General features: G+C 41.7%; 2 protein-coding genes across 2 annotated transcripts; one reads left to right on the top strand and one right to left on the bottom strand.

Annotated features, from left to right (window-relative positions):
- Positions 1-4,354: 4,354 nt before the first annotated feature.
- LOC137032285 (thymosin beta-b) lies at positions 4,355-5,114 on the bottom strand. Its single transcript, XM_067404001.1, has 3 exons — positions 5,053-5,114; positions 4,811-4,928; positions 4,355-4,679 (listed from the first exon to the last, which is right to left on the bottom strand). The coding sequence occupies exons 2-3, from the start codon at positions 4,908-4,910 to the stop codon at positions 4,648-4,650; spliced, it is 132 nt and encodes a 43-aa protein (XP_067260102.1). The 5' UTR covers positions 4,911-4,928; positions 5,053-5,114; the 3' UTR covers positions 4,355-4,647.
- A 583-nt stretch (positions 5,115-5,697) lies between these two features.
- Positions 5,698-10,547, top strand: slc25a51a (solute carrier family 25 member 51a). Its single transcript, XM_067405127.1, has 2 exons — positions 5,698-5,795; positions 9,619-10,547. Exon 2 carries the CDS (start codon positions 9,699-9,701, stop codon positions 10,545-10,547), a length of 849 nt encoding a protein of 282 aa, XP_067261228.1. The 5' UTR covers positions 5,698-5,795; positions 9,619-9,698.
- Positions 10,548-22,599: the final 12,052 nt, after the last annotated feature.

Raw genomic sequence — 22,599 nt, forward strand, 5'->3', positions numbered from 1 at the left:
AATTATTATTAATTATTAAGGAATTATTATTACTGCCTGTAAACTGTAAACAGTCGCTCTTCTGCCGGACCTCGCAGGGCCGCTACCAGTAGTTTATAAAGTTATGGATATTTTTCTTACAAAAACCCATTGCTTTGCTTCAGAAGGCATTTATTATCCCACTGGATTACTTTTATCATGTGTGGATGCGCTTTTTTGGACTTCAAAAACCCGGGCACCATTCAATCCCATTACAAAGCTGTGAAGAACCAGGATATTTTTTAACATAACTCCGATTGTGTTCGGCTGAAAGTCATATACACCTAGGATGGTTTTAATGTGAGTAAATTATGGGACAATTTTCATTTTTGGGTGAACTATCACTTTAAGGACTGATCCACAGGTGCATGCGCAATAATTGTTAATGCATAAAAAACTTTTGTTTAAACCCTTTGCAAAAAGATCTGCCAAGCTTATTTGGATTTCAGTCATTTTAGATATATAAACTTGAAAAGAAAAATTAATTGTTTGAAACCATCTTTGCTGAGTAGAAACCTAGAATTTCCCTTACTGTTCAGTCCTACTGTTAAAAACAAGTATTATTAATGAAATAAAATAATCACATTTAATGTATTCATTTCTGACCTGCCTTTAGAAAGCTGAATAAGGCAATAACAATGTAAAAATGTTAAAATATTCTGTATATTTTTTTTCTCTGAATTACCCTCTAGCACCCCCTTGTGGTCCAGAGGACCTTTAGAAATTTTTAGAAACCCCTGGCTTAACTTAAAAAGATGTCACGTGTAGGACGAAAAACCTTTTAATGGTGTAATAATATGATGAAGTGGGTGGTCAAGGTCACAGTGATGGTGGTCGGATTGAAAGGAACAAGCTATGACCCTATAGGACTGCATGGTGGTGGGTGTTGATCTGTCCTATGCCCTGGTTTCCCCTCAGATATGATGTGTTCTGTACATTTTGCCATTTTGCTGCTGTCAAACTTGACTTTGCAGATATACAGTTGTAATTGTGTGGTGTCTACAAAACAGGATCTGTTTAAAATTAAAGAGCAAGACCGGGTGCTGAGGACTATTAAAGAGAACAGCTGCAAGAAAGGCCAAGAAGTACAACACATGGCTAGCTAACTGATGCACATCTCAAGTTGCTGAATGATTCTGACAGGGAGTGGAGGACAAGTGCATTGTCATCACCTCAGCTAAAACTCCATGCTCAAGAGATGCCATTACCTCTCAGAATAACTTTTTTGGAATGGTATAAGTGGGTCAGGAATGCAATGAAAGAGATCAAAAAGCATCTTTACGTTGGAAAGGGCAGTTCACACAGAACATGTTCTCGCGCTTAAAAACATGAGATAAGGAAAGGGATGCAGTGTCTTGTGATGCATTTTGAGATTAGAAGTTCTTTAAAGTTCACATAGCACTCGTGCACTGAAAAGCAACTAGATAGGGAACAAAGAATATGTTCTGTGAGAACCGCTGTTGACTGACTCCCCACCACTGCCAGATTATAATTCCCTACAGTGGTGCCCTACACGACAAATCTTCTTTCGCCGTGCGCTATGCAGGCTGCATATTCGCATTGAAGGTGTTAATTTAAGATTAGAGGGCCATTCACAGAGCACGCGAGATGCTGCACAATAGTATTCCCATTGACAGTGAGACTGAAATTGCATACACTCTGAGTAGGTATTTCTTTTGACTATAAGGACTTAACTTGTGACCATTAAAAAATTGTGTTCTGAATCTGTGCAGTATAAATCCAGATTTTATATATTTTTCTTCATGTCGTCACTGAACAAATCCTCTCCCGTGTCCTTATGGGATAATGTGTCCATTGCATGCACGCTTCAGAATCTCACCAGAAACAGTAGGCCATCCGGGTGCTTTTTGCCAACAGTTTCATGATTGTGATTCAGATGTACTACACAGCAGGGGTATGTGCGTATTCTGATGCAGCCACTGCATCTTAAAGGGTTAGTTCACCTAAAAATTAAAATTCTGTCATTAATTACTCACCCTCATATCGTTCCACACCTGTAAGACCTTCATTCATCTTCGGAACACAAATTAAGATATTTTTGATGAAATCCATGAGGTATATGACCCCTCCATAGACAGCCATTTAACCACCAGTTTCAAGGTCCAGAAAGGTACTAAAGACGTGCGCAAAAACAAAACAAAAATAATGACTTTATTCAACAATATCTTCTCTTCTGTGTCATTCTGCTATATTGTTTACGTTCAGCACTTCCAGGTTCTACGTCAGAACGCCGACCCAGTATTGGCAGAGGCTGTTCATGTGAGCAGCATGACGCATACGTGTGATGCTGACGCAGGAGACATCCAATCCTGAGTCGGCGCTCTGACGTAGAACCTGGAAGCGCTGAATGTAAACAATATAGCAGAATGACACAGAAGAATATAAAATATTGTTGAATAAAGTCGTTTTTTGCACCCAAAAATGATTCTAATCGCTTCATAAAATGAAGGCTGAATCGACTTTAAAGGGTTAGTTCACCCAAAAATGAAAATAATGTCATTAATTACTCACCCTCATGTCGTTCCACACCTGTAAGACCTTCATTCATCTTCGGAACACAAATTAAGATATTTTTGATGAAATCCGATGGCTCAGTGAGGCCTGCATTCACAGCAATGACATTTCCTCTCTCAAGATCCATAAAGGTACTAAAGACATATTCAAAACAGTTCATGTGAGTTCAGTGGTTCTACCTTAATATTATAAAGCGACAAGAATGTTTTCGTGCGTCAAAAAAAACACTGCCTCGGAGCTTTACGAATCAAATCAGTGACTCGGAGCGCCAAAGTCACATGATTTCAGCAGTTTAGCTGTTTGATAGGAGATCCTAGTCCCTAATTCGATTTGTAAAGCTCTGAAGCAGTGTTTTGAAATTGCCCATCACTATATTGTTGAAAAGTTTTTTTTTGGCACACAAGTATTCTTGTCTCTTTATATTAAGGTAGAACTACTGAACTCACATGAACGGTTTTAAATTTTTTAGTACCTTTATGGATCTTGACAGAGGAAATGTCATTGCTTTGAATGCAGTCCTCACTGAGCCATTGGATTTAATCAAAAATATCTTAATTTGTGTTCCAAAGCTGAATGAAGGTCTTACAGGTGTAGAATGATGTGAGGGTGAGTAATAAATGGCATTTTCATTTTTAGGTGAACTAACCCTTTAACTAGGTCTTTAATACCTTTCTGGACCTTGAAAGTGGTTAAATCTGACATACCCCTCAGATAAAAAAACAACAAAAAAAAAAACTATTTGTGTTCTGAAGATGAAGAAAAGGTCTTAATGATGTGGAATTACATGAGAGCGAGTAATAGAGTGCCCCAGGGATGACGCGTTTCTGTAGGCAAAACCCGGAATCGAGTTAGCATTTTAGGACTTCCGGTTCCAATGCCGAAAAGTCTATGGGTTTTTGCTAAAATCGCCTGAAATAAGGTCTGTGGTTAAAGCCTCTAAATACTTTCACGTTTTGATCTATGACATAAAACACACCAGTTATAACCCACTTGTGATTTTTTAAACTTTTACTGTGTCTTCAAAATCGGCAGTTGCTAAAAAAATTGCTAAAAGGGACTACTTCCTTTGAAAACGGGACGTTTGGACAGCATTTCTCATGAAAAAGTGGATAAGTATTCATACACAGCGCAGCTCATAATCAGCGAGCATGTTTTTAAATAGAGTTGTTTTCTAAATAAAGTTTGAGGACGCTTGGTGGTGACGTTGATCCACGACCATGGTGTGCTGTAGTCCGTTTATAGCCTACTGTTTACCTTTTATATCTGACTTTATTTAGGCTTCAAAATCTATAAATGTTGTGTTAACTAGTAAAGATTCTTGATAGCAAAACGTGTAAGTGTCATTACCCTTTGTTAAACAGAGCTTATTTTCTGCGATTTTCCAAAAGTCTATGGGAAAAATGAATAGGCTTTCAGTCGAGGGAACCAGTGCGCCGCTAACTTCCGGGTTGGCCTACAAAAACACGTCATCCCTGGGGCACTCTATGGAGGAGACTTTATGGGTGAACGCACCCTTTAATGCTAAACAGCCAAAGACATCCGACTTTATACAGAAACAAAAAGCAGCACAGTGGATCACAAACTGTCACATCCTATACTTGGCCTACCAAAAAGTAAGCTCAAAGAGATGCAAACAATGGGTTTACCCTCTTGCAAACCTATAGCAGGCCTACAAGATTAAAGACCCAACATCCCAGGATTGAATTAGTGTCCAGGCCAGATTAAAACTACAGAGTTAAAAATGACTAGACACCAGTTCATTTGAAAGGTTTATTTCACCAAAGTTCAAAATGAGGGCAGATAAAACTAATTCTTACAGATGGATTTACAGAACTTTCTGAGAATTAGACATCCTCATTGCAAAGATGACTGCCTCTTCACAAACACATGATCATACTGTAGAAATGATCATGAAAAGCCAGTCATCCTTCAGAATGGTCTACTACAGAAGTTAAAACTGTGAATATCCCACTCCAGCCTATGGCTGCAGTGACTGGTGGTTGGGAGATGCCATCTTCTGCCTAAAGTGAAGTGACTTGCAATCTCACGGAGTCCTCTACATCTTGCCCTTGGTGATGATCTGAAGTAGATAACTTATGCCTCACATTGTTTCTCCTGTTCAATTGCTGCAGGAGGGAAAACAAAAACCCATTGGATAAAAAAAAAAAAAAAAAAAAAAAAGCAGGTTTGAAGTGAATTTGCAGAGATTAGCAAAAAGTGTTGGGAACAAAATTAACAGAAGGCATCTCAGACTTACTCTCTTTGGTGGGAAGGGTGTTCTTCTCTTGCGTCTCAGTCTTCTTCAGCTTGGTCTTGTCAAACTGAGAGATCTCACTGATATCTGGTTTGTCAGCCATTGTTTTACTTCAGTTTTTCTAAGGGGAAATAAATGGGATAAACAGATGAACAACAAATAAAAGTATAAACTAAAGCATGTCAACCCCATAACAAATAAGTGCACTTAAATAAGACAACATGCAACGAAATAAAATCCCAAACCTCTGACTTCACTGCAGAAGAACAACAAACAAAATGTAGGAGATACCAATTAGGGTTTCTGAGTTGACACTTATATTGGATTTAAACAATACAATCTGACTGCTAAATAACTGAGGCTCAATTTAATTAACATTGCAGGTGCAACTTGTTGACAATTTTGCTCCTTTATTGTCATTGGTTAATTGATCAATTGATTGACAAGTTTTGTCTCTGTCAGTAGCTATAGGCTAGCTTCATTCCCAAAAAACACGGATGAAAATAAATGTCCTGATACAAATATCTTGAACTTGTATATTATAATAATTGTATTTTTCTTTTAGTTAGACATAAAAAAAATTGAAAAAAACTTTTATTCAAACTTTAATTTTATTCATTAATCTATGATGACGCCACATTATCAAGTACAATGATCTTCATTGTTCTGCTGTATGTCAGTTGACATGCGATCTTGAAATAAAGTTCTTAAAAGGAAAAAGACCAAAGAACACATCAAATCTCAGATAAGGCATTGTCAGGCACAGCAGATCTCAGATCAGCGCATTAAGTGATGGCATGTATCAAGCCAATCAGAGCGCGAGATGCGCGCGAGCGTGTTGTGGTACATGTGGACGACGGAAGCGCGTGTATTTGCACGAATGACATGAGGCGAGATTTCTATATTTATAAAATAGACACTTAGTCATCAAATTGTCTATGTCACGGGATATTTTATCATCTCTTCACCCAGAGGTCATTCATAGCGGGTAAAACAATAATAATATGTTCGGTTGCTGCCTGTTTGAACGTGATGTGGTGTTTTTGGATGATGTAGCTCTAATTGTTGTCAACGATTGAAGATGCTTCATTATCTTTATTGACCGAAATAATCTTCCGACTGTATGAAATGGTCTTATATCTGTTCTGCATCGCTGAGATGAACGGGCGCGGCTAATTTATCTGTCTTTCTTTGTCATAAACATTACAGGTCACGCCTTTACATTAATTTCCATGACAACCATAATTTATGTCATCCATAGTTTCTCAACAAAACTACAGATACAGCGACTTGGTATATTATTCACTGCTGCATCAAAAGAAAAAGAATAAACCAAAATGGCAGAAATATTATGAAAGCTGTTTGAATGAAACTCCATATTGATTTATTACTATTATTGATCTGTACACTTATGAAAATGTGTACTGGTTTCCACTTCTCTCTAGCAATGTGGAATTAAATGTTATACTGGATTTGCTGTATTTAATTTTAGACTAAAACTATCTTAGATAGAGTGAATGACCTGGACAAAAAAAAAAATCCTTATATTAAAATCAACTATGTCGGTATTAAAGGGTTAGTTCACCCAAAAATAAATTTTCTGTCATTAAGTACTCATCCTCATGTCATCCCAAACCTGTAAGACCTTTGAACACAAATTAAGATATTTTTGATGAAATCTGAGGGTATCTGATCCACACATAAGCAGCAATGACATTGCACCTTTTGAAGTCCAGAAAGGTATTAAAGACACCGCTAAAATTGTCGACGTGACTGCAGTGGTTCAACCTTAATGTTATGAAGTAGGGCTGCACGATTAATCGGACAATTAGAAAAGAAACATTGAAACAGCGCGTAAACGATTTGGCTTAGTGCGAAATCGCAAAGCTGGGATTATTTTTTATGCGCGGCTTGTCAATGAACTATGGCTCCAAATGCTAATCCATCTGAAAGCACCGCGAGTTTGAACTGCTTATAATGTGCATTTGAAAAAGCGATACGCATCAAACATCTTTCCAGACATGAGAAGCATTTATTAACATCTTGTCCAACAAAATACAACATTTAATAACGTTTTACTCCAAACTCACTTCATAACGACAGTTGAGCATCCTTCTGTGAGATGATGTGGCTTCTTACACAGAATAAGGCAGTCGTGTGTTTATTAGTCATTTTCAATCAATCAAAACGTTTCAATCTTCTGTTTATTCAGCTACAGTAGTGATGGGGAGTCGACTCCTCGACTCTGAATAGCCCCAGAGTCGGGATCGACTCTCTGTGTCGACTCTGTTGCTGTGTCCGGAATCGCTCACTTGTTTACGGATTCTCGAATCCATAGCCTACATAATGCATAGCAGTTAAAGGTGCTCTAAGCGATGTCACGCGTTTTTAGGCCAAAAAATTTTTTGTCACATACAGCAAACTCTGTAGTCGCCACAAGCTCCAAAAACGGCAATAAGAACTACCTGGTGCAGCCTGGACCACAAAACATAATAAACATGCTCCAGCCAATAACCGACAAGAATGATTTTAAATGTGCGTTCATGACTGTTTCAGGAAGAACGGAGGGGAGGAGGAGGAGGAGGAGGAGGAGGAGGAGGGAGGGTCTAGCTAGCCTCTGTTTTGTTTGACAACACTTCGAACGTCAACAGGAAGATACTCCACCCAGGATCGCTTAGAGCACCTTTAAGTGTGTAATGTCTATGGTTAAGTGCACTAAGCAAGGAGTCAACGAAATGAAGCGAGGAATTCGGACACTGACGAATCGTGTCAGCTGTCGCAGACACTTTGTCACATACATTTAGGTAGCTTACTTTAGAATTAGATAATAGTCATAGTGACTTTAGTTTGTAATTATACATACCTCCGTCTCAGCTTTAGTATTGATGGTAGATGACTGCAATAAATATAGATAGAAAATTTTCCATAGATAACCTTGTTCATTAAACTAGATAACCTTGTTCAACAAAAAGCCATTATAATGAGATGAATTCATTAAAGAATCCCTGCTTTCTCGTTTATTTAATTCTGACATAATATTCAACCACAGATGTTTTTCGTGACTTTTCTTTCAGTAAAATTAGGTATCACAATTAGCAGCTACTCATCAAGTCATATCTAAATTGGCCTATTTTGGACCGTCTCGCTAGACGTGTTGTTTTAATGAGGGGATTTTAAGGCTTCACGTCAGGGAAAAATAAATTAAGTGTGTAAGGACAGCCATCTTGGCTTATTTATGACCCTGTTTTGATGTACAGTAAATGGACTCGATTCCATCGACTCCTACAGTGGGAGTCGGAGTCGACTCCAAAAAACCTGGAATCAAACACCCCTAAGCTACAGCGATATAATGGTTTTTTTCTGGAATGATGGGTGTTCTACTTCGGGAGCAGGGCATATTTGCAGTTTCTGAGCGAGAGCGCCCTCTGGCTTTCAGATGGAGAAGCATTTACTACTGATCACAGAGCCGTACAGCTCTGACAAGCAGCGCATAAAATAATCGCAGCCTTTGCCAAATCGCGTGCGATAAAATCCTGATAAATCGTGCAGCCCTATTATGAATTGACGAGAATACCTTTTGTGCGCAAAAACAAAACAAAACAAAAAAAACAACTTCAGTCAATAAATTCGTCTGTCCTGTCATACTGCTATGCTATTTTCGTTGCAGAGCTTCCATGTTTACATCCAAACGTGGGCTCAGTATTGGCCGGCTCCTGCGTCAGCATCACATCATTTTATCGATGACTTTAATACCTTTCTGGACCTCAGAAGGTGCAATGACATTGCTATCTATGTGTGGATCAGATACCCTCGGATTTCATCAGAAATGTCTTAATTTGTGTTCCAAAGACAAGTGTTAAGGGTTCGGGATGGCATGAGGATGAGTACTTAATGACACACATTTTTGCATGAACTAACCCTTTAATTCAACATACTATTCCTGTGGTTGTCAACTAGTGGGCTGGAGCCCATTAGGGGGCCTCAGCAAGCTTCCAAAGGGGCTGCAGTTTTTTTTTTTTTTTTTATCCCCATGAGCCAAATAAATTAAGTGTACATAAGGCTGTTTAAAGTTATTTTTATTTTATTTTTGTATGTTTATTTTTTCTATAATTTGTTGTTTGAAGTAGGGCTGACCAATATCCACAAGTTTCCTACGCCCCATGAGGCCTTGCGTCAAAGGCATGCGATTGTCACGTGCATTTCTTCAGTAAGTCGGTTCCCTGATTACCGATCCCTGTTCACTGACAAGCCACGCAATATCGTGTTCATATCGCAGATGAATCACCTTCGATAATGAACTTGATATTGCGTGGCTTTTCAGGGATCTACGGCTCTGTCTATTAGATGCCGCTCCATTTGAAAGCAGGTGATGGCGATTTAACGATAATCAGGGAACCGGCTTTACTGACGAAATGCACGTGACAATCGCATGCGATATATCGGTCAGCCCTAGTTTGAAGTATGTTTATTTATATTTCAAATCCACTTTGACATTATCAGAAAAATACACGACCGTTCAAAATTTTGGGTTCGATGCGATTTTAAAAAAAAAATGTGTTTGAAAGAAGTCTTCTCACAAGGCTACATTTATTTGATAAAAAATATAATTAAACGGTAATATTATGAAATAGATTTTTTTTTTGTGTTCACTTGTGACTTTTGATTAATTAAATGCATTGCAGAATAAGAGTATTAATATTATGCAAATTAAATTTTAAATTAAAATTGCATATTGCATATATTATTTCAATTGTTACTTTTATGTAGAAAAATATTTGTTTTAAATACCAATTGTTTCTTTTTTTCATCAGAAGCACATTATAGTTTTTGCACCAGATGATGTCATATCTGATCCTCATTTTCAACCTTTGATTGGGTATCAACAAAGACCATGGCCTCCGCTGACCAAGACCAGGAGCCAATGCAGAATCAGAACCACTACTTGTGTGGTTCTGTAGCAGCGTTCGCCAACATCGGCATCACGTTTCCCATACACAAGGCGCTGTTCCGCCAGCAATTGTTCGGTGTGCCGGCATGGGAAGCTGTGCGGCAGCTCCAGAGGGATGGTTTGCGCACACTGTACCGAGGCATCCTCCCGCCATTACTCCAGAAAAGCAGCACTATTGCAATTATGTTTGGACTCTATGAGGACTTCTCCAGGTTGCTGAGGTTACACGCTCCTCAAGCCCCCATCCTGTTAACGGACAGTATTGCAGCAGTCTTAGCGGGAACCGCTGAAGCAGTGTTGACGCCTTTCGAGAGGGTCCAAACTTTACTGCAGGATCCACGTCATCATGGAAACTTTCAGAACACTGCACATATTTTTCGTGTTTTGCTTCAGCAACATGGCGTCCGAGAACTTTACCGTGGCCTTGTCCCAATCCTACTCAGAAATGGCCCTAGCAATGCTTTTTTCTTCGGCTTGCGTGGACCAATTAAAGAACTGCTCCCTGAGGCTGAGTCAAAGGCAGGGCATTTGGTTAATGACTTTGTATGTGGGGGGATTCTGGGAGCGGCTCTCGGTGTGCTGTTTTATCCTCTGAATGTAGTTAAGTCTCACGCACAAGTACAGATTGGAGGGGAGTTCCAGTCCTGCAGAGTGATATTGACGACCGTTTTGAGAGAGAGGGATGGGAAGGTGAGTCGTCTTTTCCGAGGTGTGCATTTGAACTTCCAGAGATCTGTTTTCTCATGGGGAATCATAAATGCTGCTTATGAACTATTACTGAAAATGCTTTGATTGAGATAAGAAAGAACAAAGGGGGAATTAAAGTCAGAGAAAGGAGTGAAAATTAGTCTTCCTTACTCAATTTCTGCTGCTAAATACATATTGTGCAATATGTTAAAGGGATAGTATGCTATATTAAAGGTTCACCCTAGAAATGAAAATTCTGTTTTCATTTATTTATCCTCATGTCATTCCATATGACTTTGAACCTAAGACTTACTGAAAGGGAAATGTTTATTTTGATAATTTTTAGAAAAACATGTTTTCTTAAATTTGTGATACTGCTCAAAAGTTGAGGTTGGTAAGATGTTTATAGAAAAATAACTCTCTTATGTTCACCAAAGCTGCATTTATTTGACCAAAAATACAGTAAAAACAGTAATATTGTGAAATATTACAATTAGAAATAATTGTTTTCTTTTTTAAATACATTTTAAAATGTAATTTATTAACCTGAACTTTCAGCAGCCATAACAGTCTTTAGTGTCACGTGAACATTCAAAAATCATTCTAATATGCTGATTTGATGCTCAAGAAATATTTCTTATCAATGTTCAAAACAGTGCCGTTTAAAAGAACAGAATTTATTTGAAGTAGAAATCTTTTGTAACAATGTACATGTATTTACTGTCCATTTTGATAAATTTAATGCATCCTTGCTAAATGAAAATATTAATTTTCTTTAAAAAAAATCTTACTCACCCAAAACATTTAAATGGTACTGTATGTAATTTAAAAGACCTTAATTAAATGGGACCGATTATGTCCTTTTTCACAAGATGTAATATAAGTCTCTGGTGTCCCCAGAATGTCTGTGAGGTTTCAGCTCAAAATACCCCACAGATCATTTATTATAGCTTATCAAATTTGCCCCTATTTGAATGTGAGCAAAAACACACCGTTTTTTGTGTGTATTCCTTTAAATGCAAATGAGCTGCTGCTCCTGCCCCACTTTCCAAAAGAGGGTGGAGCTTTAACAGCTCTTGCTTTGGTTGCTCAACAACAACAAAACTGGAGAATCTCACGCAGCCAAAATTATGATTATCAGTAATGGTGTTCAGCCTTGCATTGTTCAAACCAGAGTTGGACAGTGATGGGGAGACTCAGGAAGAAGTTATAACTTTTAGAATGCAACTGGATGTTTCTGAATGGTGAGTGGATGAATTTATGTAGTTTCTGTGGAGTTGATTCTGTTCATTAACTAGCATGTGCCGTTATGTTAATCTTTTGTGCAAATTGACACTCGTTTGTGAAGCAGTCCAGCAAATGACGGCATGGCAACAACAACTCTTCTCTAAAGCAGCCCAACATGGCCCCACCCCCTTTGTTGCGTGTTCCCGGGGGCAGGATTTATGTACATTTTGGGGTTTGTGATGTCACCAACCCAGGAAGAAGCTCATTGTAGTCTTTAAAAAGCGATTTCTGTAAAAGAAAATAGCTCCCTTTGCATTGAACTTTAGCGTCGTAACTTTGCAGATGTTGCTCAGACAGCAACATTACACACCAAATCATAATCAAGGGCCCCTTTAACATATTTTCACAATTAAATACACAGAAAAAGTGCTTTTTTTATCATTTCTAATCAGGCAGCAGTACCCATAAAAAGTTGTCTTACCCAATGGAATGGTTTTATTGAGGAAAGAGAAATCACCTCAGAAGGATCTTGCATGACACAAAAAATTATTCATGAATGAAGCAGAGCAGTTTTTGTGAACTGAATCAGCCGATTCATTGACAGACATAAAAGAACAATTCATTCATGAATCAAACATCTGTTTCATGAGTGCTCATAAAAGGGTGGATATTCAGTGGATAATGACTTAAATTAATTTGGCTGCAGAAGACTTCTCTGATACTTTTATGTTGATAAAATAATTGTTTTCCTTTTGGAGCATGACAGCAGTCTTAATTCACTTTCATTATATTGAAAAGAGTGGGCAGAATTCATGTTTTGTGTTACATAAAATAATTCATTTTTAACTTAACTATCCATTTAATTCAGCATCTGACTAGATGAAACATATGCCTCATCCAGTTTTATGAAAGGAATAATGTTCGGATTGGATCACACATGAGAAAAAGCGAGTGTTGAGAGAGACATTGTTGACCTCAACTCACTCAGGGACTCTATATTCCCAGCTTTTTCTTTTTCTAAACTGACTGTACTGTGGTCTCTTAACCACAAAGTATTCAAATCACTAAGTGTGTCATTACTAGGGTGGGAATGATCAGGAGCACAGTTTACTGTTTTTTTTGCTGCCAGCTTTATATATAGTTTTGCTGAGTTAGCTTTGGTGCCGCCAAATGCTGTAGACTCCAGTCACCATATTATGATGACTTTGGTTTCAGTCCAAGCATTGATTAGTCATCTGGAAACCAATAAACACCAGAGTCAGTTGGGTGTTTGTGGTCGCTGTAGCTTTCATGTGGTAACAGATTCATCCCATCTGAGCCAGAATTCTTCATGCTTTTGTGCCCATTTAAGATATAACAGGTTATTTCAATGGCATAAGCAATGATTTGGCCATGTTTGGTTTGTGTTTCTCATGCACTAAAAGCTTCTTTGAGTGACTCCCAAATATATTTGGTTTTTAAGGTGAGACCACAGACTCAGTTGAAAATGGCAAAGTGCCAAGGTGCATATTGGATGATATCAGTTGTGTCTGTAAATGTAATTTGTTGCAGTTTTGTGGAATTAAGATTCGCCTTTTAGTTTTCACATACTATGTTGTCGATCTGACACCAGTTCTGGTGTAAACAGCAGTGTGAATGGATTATATTTGTAAAGGGGCAGTTAAAGTACATTTTGTGCTCTATTCACTTCCATTTACACTACTGTTCAAAAATTTGGGGTCGTTACAATTTTTTAAAATAATTTTTTAAAGAAATCTCATGTTCTCACCCAGGCTGCATTTATTTGATCATAAATACAATAAAAACAGTATTAAATACTGTTTTAATATACTTTAAAATTTGTAATTTATTCATGAGTTGACAAAGCTGAATTTTCAGCAGCCATTACTCCAGTTTCAGTGTCACACAATCCTTCAGAAATCATTGTAATATGCTGATTTGGTGCTCAGGTAACATTTCTCATCATCAGTGTTGAAAACAGTTCATACTATTCAACTGCACTTATAATAGTTCAAACTGCATACTATTAAATACATATGAAATGCCAACTCCTGCAGTCAACTATGACTTTAGCTTTCAGCTAGGATATGTCGTCATCAGGTGGCATCCAACATTCTTCTGTTGTTTGACCCTAAACCACAACGTCCTCCAGTTTGCTGGTCAGCATTGAAGGCCAGTCACGGCCCATCTTCTCCTGGCTTCCAGCTCAACTCCTCCCACCTATTCCAAAGCCAACAAGAGGCTCTTTCTGCTGCCTCCCCCAACCTATGTGTAGCTGTCTTCATCTCCATTTCTTCCATTCCCAAAGCTTTGTGCAGGGAAACCCCTGCAACCAACCTCAACTGGAAACATGCCTTCCACCCTTTGTTCCTTCATTGTTGTACATGTTCCTGGTATTTGGTTGCTTTCTTGTCTGAGGCCTTCTCGCATCCATCTTCCCATAGGACTGTCAGCTCAATAATTATGATCCTTCTTCACTGCTCAGACCAGATAGCCACATCTGGTCTTAGGGATGTTTGGACAACCTGGGGAAAACATAGTTTCCTTTCCAGGTCCACCCTCATCTCCCACTGTGTTTACTGCAGGAGGCTCTTCTTGGCCTTTTTGGAGGAGTGCGGCTTCTCTCCCTCACTGATGAACTTTTTCCATTTTTCCTACTCCAAGCTGTCAGACAGTGCTTGGAGGATATTATCCTGACTCCATCTGTATCTTCCATGGCTAACTGCAGTTTTACATCCTGCTATTATGTGCGCCAAGGTTCCTTTCCCTCTACATAACTTACGCAACTGCGCCCTCCTTCATTCTCCACCTGTAAAAGTTTGCTGGTGATGGAAGAGTGTCATGCACTGATCGGAGTAGGAAAGAGATGCAAAAAAAAAGTTCAGGCCACATGATCTTCCGCTTTGGCAAGTCCTACTTTGTCGAGGCTTGATATACTCCCAGTTCCAAGACCCTAGACCAGGGGTAGGCAACTTCAGTCCTAGAGACCCGCTATCCTGCAGTTTAGCTCCAGCCTTAATCAAACACACCTGATCAATCTAATCAAGCTCTTTAGGATTACTAAGGCTATAGGCAGGTGAGTATTTTTTTTTCAGGGTTGGAGCTAAACTCTGCAGGACAGTGGCTCTCTAGGACCAAACTTGCTTACCTATGCCCTAGTCCTTGTCTCGTTCTCCTCCAGGTGTCGAACTTCGCCTGGATCATTTCTATCCTCTGTATTATGTCTGCCTTCCCTCATTGCTGGAAATGGGTAGTTCTGAGTCCTTGTCTCCCCATGCACTGACTCCCAATCATGTCATTCAACTTCAGCCTTCTCTCTGCCTGTACCACTGCTGCATCAGCTGCCCACTTGTGTCCTGCTCTTGTGGTGACATCTGCACCTCTGATCTTCTCATCACCTGAATCTCTGTACATCATCACAGCCCTGCACTTTGCCACTTTGAACTCAACCATTGACGACAGGGGTAGCTGTAACTGTCCCAATCTGATGTATAGCCCTACTGATGTGAAACTTGGTGGAATTCCAAGCCACCTGTGAAGGTGTTTATTCACTCGCCTCTTAAGTCCTTCCACTAATGTCATGGGCATGGAGCCACATAAGACTTGGTAGCAGGCCATGCTGAAAGAGTGAGGCCTTGAACTTTCCTTGTAAGCCTGAATACTCTCTTTTTCAACAATTCTTCTGCCTGTCCTGGATACGCTTCTTCTGTCATTAAGAGTCTTCTGTCATTTTACTGGGTCTTCCTCAATTGATGGTATAACCTTCCCCTGGATTTGAATTAGGAACTTGTCAATTTCCCATTTCTGATCACCATACTTCTTGACTACCTTGGTTTGAACTTCATTCTTGCCCATGCTGCCACATCACCAAGTTCCTTTAGGATCCATCTAGCTTATACATAGTTTGAAGTTGTTACAGTTAGGTCATCTATAAAGCCTCTTATTGGAGGTTGACTCCATTAACGACCCTCTGGATTCCTTTCCTTGTGCTGTGTTCCCATGGCTGTATTAATAAGATGATGGGGGAATGATCCATACACATTAGCCAAAGATTTCTGTAAAATTGCATCTTCTCTCCTTGGCCTCCCGAATAATAGCTGACTTAGCTGACTATGTTCCAGTCACACAGAGAAGCCTGGGATGCCACCCTTCTGAATTGATGTATCAACATACTTGTTTTTCACCATGTAAGTAGCCATGCTTCTGGCCAACATAGAGAAAAAAACTTTCCTTTCTCAGAGGAGTCCTCTTCCTTTGGTATGAAGCAGCCCTCCCCTCTTTTCTTAGGACAATGGGATGATGCCTTTTGCTCATATCCTACGCAATAGTTTACATGACCGGTGGAGTAACATCGGACATCTCTTTTATACTTTATAAGGTATATCATTTGGTCCTAGAGCAGATGCTGATCAGTTTTATGTACATTTTCCTGGACTCTCCAGTTTGGTTCACTGGTGTCAAACTCTTCCTCAGGAGTTTTAGTTCTGGTGACCCAAAAGTGTCACTGTGACTCTCTTTAAGGAATCCCTCCACAACTTTCTTAGGACTGGTCAACCTCCCAGATCTTGCTTCTTCCAACAAAGTTTTGGTGAATCTGTATGGGTCCTTCATAAATGAGCTCGCCTGGCCTCCTTCTCCTTTCTCAATCTCTGAAACTTTTTTAGGGTTACTCAGGATAATATATTTGTGAAACCCATAGTATGTTTTTTTTTTTTGATAAATAGAAAGTTCAAAAGAACAACATTCATTTGATATAGAAGTCTTTTGTAACGTTTTAAAAAATGTTACTGTAACTTTTGATCAAATTAATGCAATGTTGCTAAATATAAGTATTCATTTATGTCAAAAAAAGAGAAAAAAACCTTACTGACCCCAATCATTTGAACAGTATGCAAATGTTGGAGAATGAATACACAAGCTTTCCTGCATACTATGAAGCTGAACTCTGACCTGCACATTCATATGTGAAAAGTCATTTGATCTACGGAGGATCAAAATTTAAATTAAAATCAGTTTAATCTCACAAACTAGACATCAACATGAAGGAATATTTCACATCTTGTTCTATGTCATTCAAGTTTAAAATTCAAAAAACACTTGAGCACATACTTAAACTATTAAACTTCAGTTAAGAAGATATAACTGATATAAAAAGAAAAAATAGAATAAAAAAGTATTTAATCTTGAACTTGGCAACATTTAAGCTCAAGACACACTGTTTAAAACAACTGCATGTGAACTGAGAGATGAAATCTTTATAAACAATATTTACCTCTAAATATTTCCTCTGCAATTATCCCTTTAAATCAAGTTCATTTTTAGATAATTATGTTCTAAGTAGATCAAATGTTGTTCATGTGTCAGACTGTTTACAATTGTTGATAAAATTATTTTACACGCTTTCCCCCATGTATCTCCTGACCTCAGTTTGTTCATGCCTGTCATCTAAATAAATGTAACTCTGTTTACTGCAAATATTTGTGTGTTTATGATGTTAAGTGTTAAAACTTTGTATTGGTTTTTGTGTGTTTTTTATTTAAGTAAAAACTTTGTAACTTGTAAAAACACTGTAAAATTTAATTAAAACAACTTACTGAATGAAATGTGAAGGCCTACTTATTCTGATCATCATATTCTGTAATTAAGATGTGTTGCATTTTAAATAATGTCACCCTTGTTTATTGATATGGTCACAGAAAGACATGAGGTTGCCTATATAATGGCCTTCTATCACATAAAATGACGTCCATTTTTGCATGTTACATTATTTCTTCAGAATTGACATTAAATAAGTACAGCAAGTAAACACAGGCTTATTAGTTTAAAGACCATTCTTTTTACTTTTTTCTCTAGTCAGAAATATGTGTACCAGGCTACCAGCCATTTACAGCATTTTACTTCGTTATATTAGTTGACTCTTCTCTGGCCTTCTCTGGGCTCTCCTTTGCAGTGTGCAGAAATAACCCTTGTTTTGAAGGAGAGTGCACAAACAACAGTCTCCAACAGGGGGCGACGATAGCATGTCTGAAACGGCTCCAACACCCACGATGAGCTGGAAGGTAAGTTATTTTTTCTAAAGAAGAAAAGTGTAATTTTTAAGATCTTAGCTTAATATGCAGCCACATCTAGGCATATAAGTAAGTCATTGTGTGTTGAATTGCCTAAAAACTATAAACACTGTGTTCTTTTCTTTTTGTGGCGCAATAAAACATTGCTTGTTTTCATTGGGAACCAAAAGTGTGTTCATGTCATGTCGTAATTATGAGATTTCAACTTGTAAACTCGTTCACCCACTCCTAGAGCTCGTAATTACTACATGTAGCCTAAACTGGGAATTTTCTGAGAGCCCCTTCGCATACCACGTGACCAACGTACCACCTAGCTGCTGTAGATTCATTTAGGTGTTGATAGTGGGCGAATCCAAACTGCATTTTTTGCATTCTTGAGCACTTCGGGAAGGGGACGCCATTTGTAGGAAAGTGAAAAAATGAATTGCGAAGGGCCCTTCCACAAATCCATTAGTGAAGGAACATGCCATGTTCACTTGAAGGAAGTAATTTAATTGTTTATGATCATTTGGCCCAGGGTTCATTTTAAATCTAGATATGGCGGGAGAGCTGGCGTTAACGTATATAATTCAAGTTGTTTTGTTGTGATATGTTATACACATTTTCGTCATGCATTTCATAATAAGTTTAAAAAAGTTTCATAGGTAAGAAATGTGTTTAATGCTGAACTTATAAATTTAAGAGCAAATCAAGAACACATGCACATATAGGCTATAAAGCATATTTTAAAAAACTTTATTATAAATGTTCATATATTTGTATCATATTAATTAGAATAAGATTTTCCTGTTGCTGCTGCCTAACATTGTTGTGTATCATTCCATGTAAAGCTGAGGAAAGTATGTGGTCTTTCATTGCCCCATTCACAAACTGCATTTGAAATGGCTTCATTATGACACACAAGCACCCTGTTCCCTCCAAATTCCCTACTTCAAGGGCTCTGCCCTTAGAAGTGATAGGGATGCTCACTTCCAATTGGAATTTGCCCAGTGTTGTCAAAGAAATGCATAATTCCCAGTCCCAATTCCCAGAACAGCTCAGAGTAGAACGTCTCAAAATTACTGTAATTAGGACATGGCTTGAACGCAGCACTAAGCAGCTTTAAGGCCCGTTCATGCCAAGAACGATAACGATAAAGATATAGTTCTAAAAATCAATCTACATATAAGAATAGCAGAGTCCACACCACAGGTATAATGATAATGATATAGAGGAATAATATTTTTGGGATCGCTTTCAGAATGATTTTTTTCCAGCTGTTGAACGATAAAACACTGACAGCCAATCAAAATCTGTTCGAATTTAAGGGCTTGTGCATTTAAAATGAGAGACGCCATAGAGTACCTCAGGGATGACATGTTTTTGTAGGCCAATCTGGAAGTTAGCGGCGCACAGGTTCCCTCAATCGAAAGCCTATTCATTTTTCCCATAGACTTTTGGAAAATCGCAGAAAATAAGCTCTTTGTGTCACGATCACCATCTGTTCCTGTCATGTTCCTGTCACATCCCGGACTACATTTCCCATGATCCTCCATTGCTCATCACCTGCACTCACTTCACAATCACTCCACACTATCACCACACCCAGCTGCAGCTCATTATCAGGACTATAAAGGACTTTCACTCACACCACCTCACCGCGAAGTCTTGATTTCCTTGTGTGTCATTTCTGAGCGTTTATTCCCTGTCTGTTCTGCCTGTTACCGTTTGGACTGTTACCCTGTTTATCCCTGTCTGCCGCCTGCCTCGACCTCTTGCTTGTATACCGACCTGTGAGTGATATCTGCCTGTCCTGATCATTGCCTGTTCCTTGACCACGATTCTGCCTGTTCCTTGCTGTTCCTGTTCGCTCCTGATTGACCCTGCCTGTACGACCACTCTCACTTGTAAATAAATGCTGCACTTGGATCTCCTGCCTGAGTCTCCATTCGTAACAGAAGACTTCGCCACTACCAGATCCAGCAGCTTCGGTGAGCGTCTTTCCCGTTTCAACATGGACCCAGCAATGCAACTGATCAGCCTCCGCCAAGGTACCCGTACCCTCGAGGTGCACATTCAGAACTTTTTGGATATTGCTTATCTATCTGATCTGCCGGACTGTGCCCTCATTGACTTCTTCGCTTACGGATTAAACGAACCACTAAAGGACTGTGTACTCACCAATGGTCCCCGCGGATCGTTCATAGACTTCCTGGACTTTGCCTTGCTTGCAGTTGGTTCGACTTTCACTGTGGGAGTCGCAGAGGATTCCGACACAACGGTGAATCCTGTAATGGCTGCCAAGCCCGAGAACACACACAAAATGGCGGCCTCTACCACAAGTCACGTCGCCGCTGATCGCCCAGAGCAACGTCACGCCTTCGCTGATCGCCCAGAGCAACGTCACGCCTTCGCTGATCGCCCAGAGCAACGTCACGCCTTCGCTGATCGCCCAGAGCAACGTCACGCCTTCGCTGATCGCCCAGAGCAACGTCACGCCTTCGCTGATCGCCCAGAGCAACGTCACGCCTTCGCTGATCGCCCAGAGCAACGTCACGCCTTCGCTGATCGCCCAGAGCAACGTCACGCCTTCGCTGATCGCCCAGAGCAACGTCACGCCTTCGCTGATCGCCCAGAGCAACGTCACGTCGCCGCTGATCGCCCAGAGTCACGTCACGTCTCTAGATCAGTCAGGGAGCGGAGAGGACTGCGTTGCAGTGTGGCAGATCCGCCGATGACTTCAGCTCGAGCGGCTGGCATCCCTAAGCATCCACCAGCCGCTTCGCACCCAAGCCAGCCGGTCGCTACACTCTCAGGCCCGCCGGCCGCTACGCTCTCAAGCCCGGTGGCCGCTTCGCTCTCAAGTTCATCTATTGCAACGCTCTCAAGTTCATCTATTGCAACGCTCTCAAGTTCGCCTATTGCAACGCTCTCAAGTTCGCCTATTGCAACGCTCTCAAGTTCGCCGGTTGCCATGGACTCAAGCGCCCTGGACGCGATGGACAAGATGGCTGCTTTGCCAGTGCCTACGGGCAAGATGGCCGCCTCTTCGGTGCTCACGGAGGTAGGGGGCATTCCAGCCATGGAGTCCACCCCAGAACCCGCTTCAGCCAGTGAGTCTGCTCCAGAAACCGCTCCAGTCGGTGAACCATCGCCTCATCCTCGGAAGAGGAGGAGGAGGAGGAAGAAGGCTCCTTCTGTTCTTCCCCCTCTTACGCCCAAGCGTCTTGTCCTGCCGGCGCCACCCGAGCTCCTCGGTCTGCCAGCACCACCCGAGCTCCTCGGTCTGCCAGCACCACCCAAGCTCCTCGCTCTGCCGGCGCCACCTGTGCTCCTCGCTCTGCCGGCGCCACCTGTGCTCCTCGCTCTGCCGGCGCCACCTGTGCTCCTCGCTCTGCCGGCGCCACCTGTGCTCCTCGCCCTGCCGGCGCCACCTGTGCTTCTTGCCCTGCCGGCGCCACCTGTGCTTCTTGCCCTGCCGGCGCCACCTGTGCTTCTTGCCCTGCCGGCGCCACCTGTGCTTCTTGCCCTGCCGGCGCCACCTGTGCTTCTTGCCCTGCCGGCACCACCTGTGCTTCTAGCCCTGCCGGCGCCATCCACGCTTCTAGCCCTGCCGGCGCCATCCACGCTTCTAGCCCTGCCGGCGCCATCCACGCTTCTAGCCCTGCCGGTGCCATCCACGCTTCCAGCCCTGCCGGCGCCACTCAAACTCCTTGCGCTGCCAACGCCACTCAGGAGTCTTGCCCTGACGGCTTCACCGACACGCCTGGCCCTGCCGCCGCCACCCGAACTCCTTGCCCACGAACCTGCGACGGGCCCCGCTGAAATCCCCAAGAACTTTTTGGGGGGGGGCAGTATACCTAGGGGTGGGGAGTTTGTGGGTGGGAACCCTGCACGGCCGCGGTCATCAGCGGTCCCTGAACTGCCCAGACCACCTGACCCGCCGTGGTCGCCAGAGACTCTTGACCTGCCATGGCTGCCCAAGCCACCTGAACTGCCGTGGCCGCCCGAGCCACCTGAACTGCCGTGGCCGCCCGAGCCACCTGAACTGCCGTGGCCGCCCGAGCCACCTGACCTGCCGTGGCCGCCCGAGCCACCTGACCTGCCGTGGCCGCCCGAGCCACCTGACCTGCCGTGGCCGCCCGAGCCACCTGACCTGCCGTGGCCGCTCTTGCCACCTGACCTGCCGTGGCCGCCTTTGCCACCTGACCTGCCGTGGCCGCCCTTGCCACCTGACCTGCCGTGGCCGCCCTTGCCACCTGACCTGCCGTGGCCGCCCTTGCCACCTGACCTGCCGTGGCCGCCTGAGCCACCTGACCTGCCGTGGCCGCCTGAGCCACCTGACCTGCCGTGGCTGCCCGTAGCACCTGACCCGCCATGGTGGTCGAGTTCCTGGAACCTGCATTGGGGACCCTGTTCATGTCCGCATACCAGTCCCCAATGCACCCACCCCCCCCTCCCTAGCTGTTCCATTTACGTCGCGAGGACGCGCCTTCCGGGAGGGGGGCGTTATGTCACGATCACCATCTGTTCCTGTCATGTTCCTGTCACATCCCGGACTACATTTCCCATGATCCTCCATTGCTCATCACCTGCACTCACTTCACAATCACTCCACACTATCACCACACCCAGCTGCAGCTCATTATCAGGACTATAAAGGACTTTCACTCACACCACCTCACCGCGAAGTCTTGATTTCCTTGTGTGTCATTTCTGAGCGTTTATTCCCTGTCTGTTCTGCCTGTTACCGTTTGGACTGTTACCCTGTTTATCCCTGTCTGCCGCCTGCCTCGACCTCTTGCTTGTATACCGACCTGTGAGTGATATCTGCCTGTCCTGATCATTGCCTGTTCCTTGACCACGATTCTGCCTGTTCCTTG

This window comes from Chanodichthys erythropterus, chromosome 12, assembly GCF_024489055.1.
Source record: "Chanodichthys erythropterus isolate Z2021 chromosome 12, ASM2448905v1, whole genome shotgun sequence".
Taxonomy (NCBI): Eukaryota; Metazoa; Chordata; class Actinopteri; order Cypriniformes; family Xenocyprididae; genus Chanodichthys; species Chanodichthys erythropterus.

Bases quoted from the DNA above. Each gene is read 5' to 3' on its own strand.
- LOC137032285 (XM_067404001.1), bottom strand. From the start codon at position 4,910: ATGGCTGACAAACCAGATATCAGTGAGATCTCTCAGTTTGACAAGACC. The intron at 4,680-4,810 runs GTAAGTCTGAGA...TCCCTCCTGCAG, and splicing joins CACCCTTCCCACCAAAGAGA to CAATTGAACAGGAGAAACAA.
- slc25a51a (XM_067405127.1), top strand. From the start codon at position 9,699: ATGGCCTCCGCTGACCAAGACCAGGAGCCAATGCAGAATCAGAACCAC.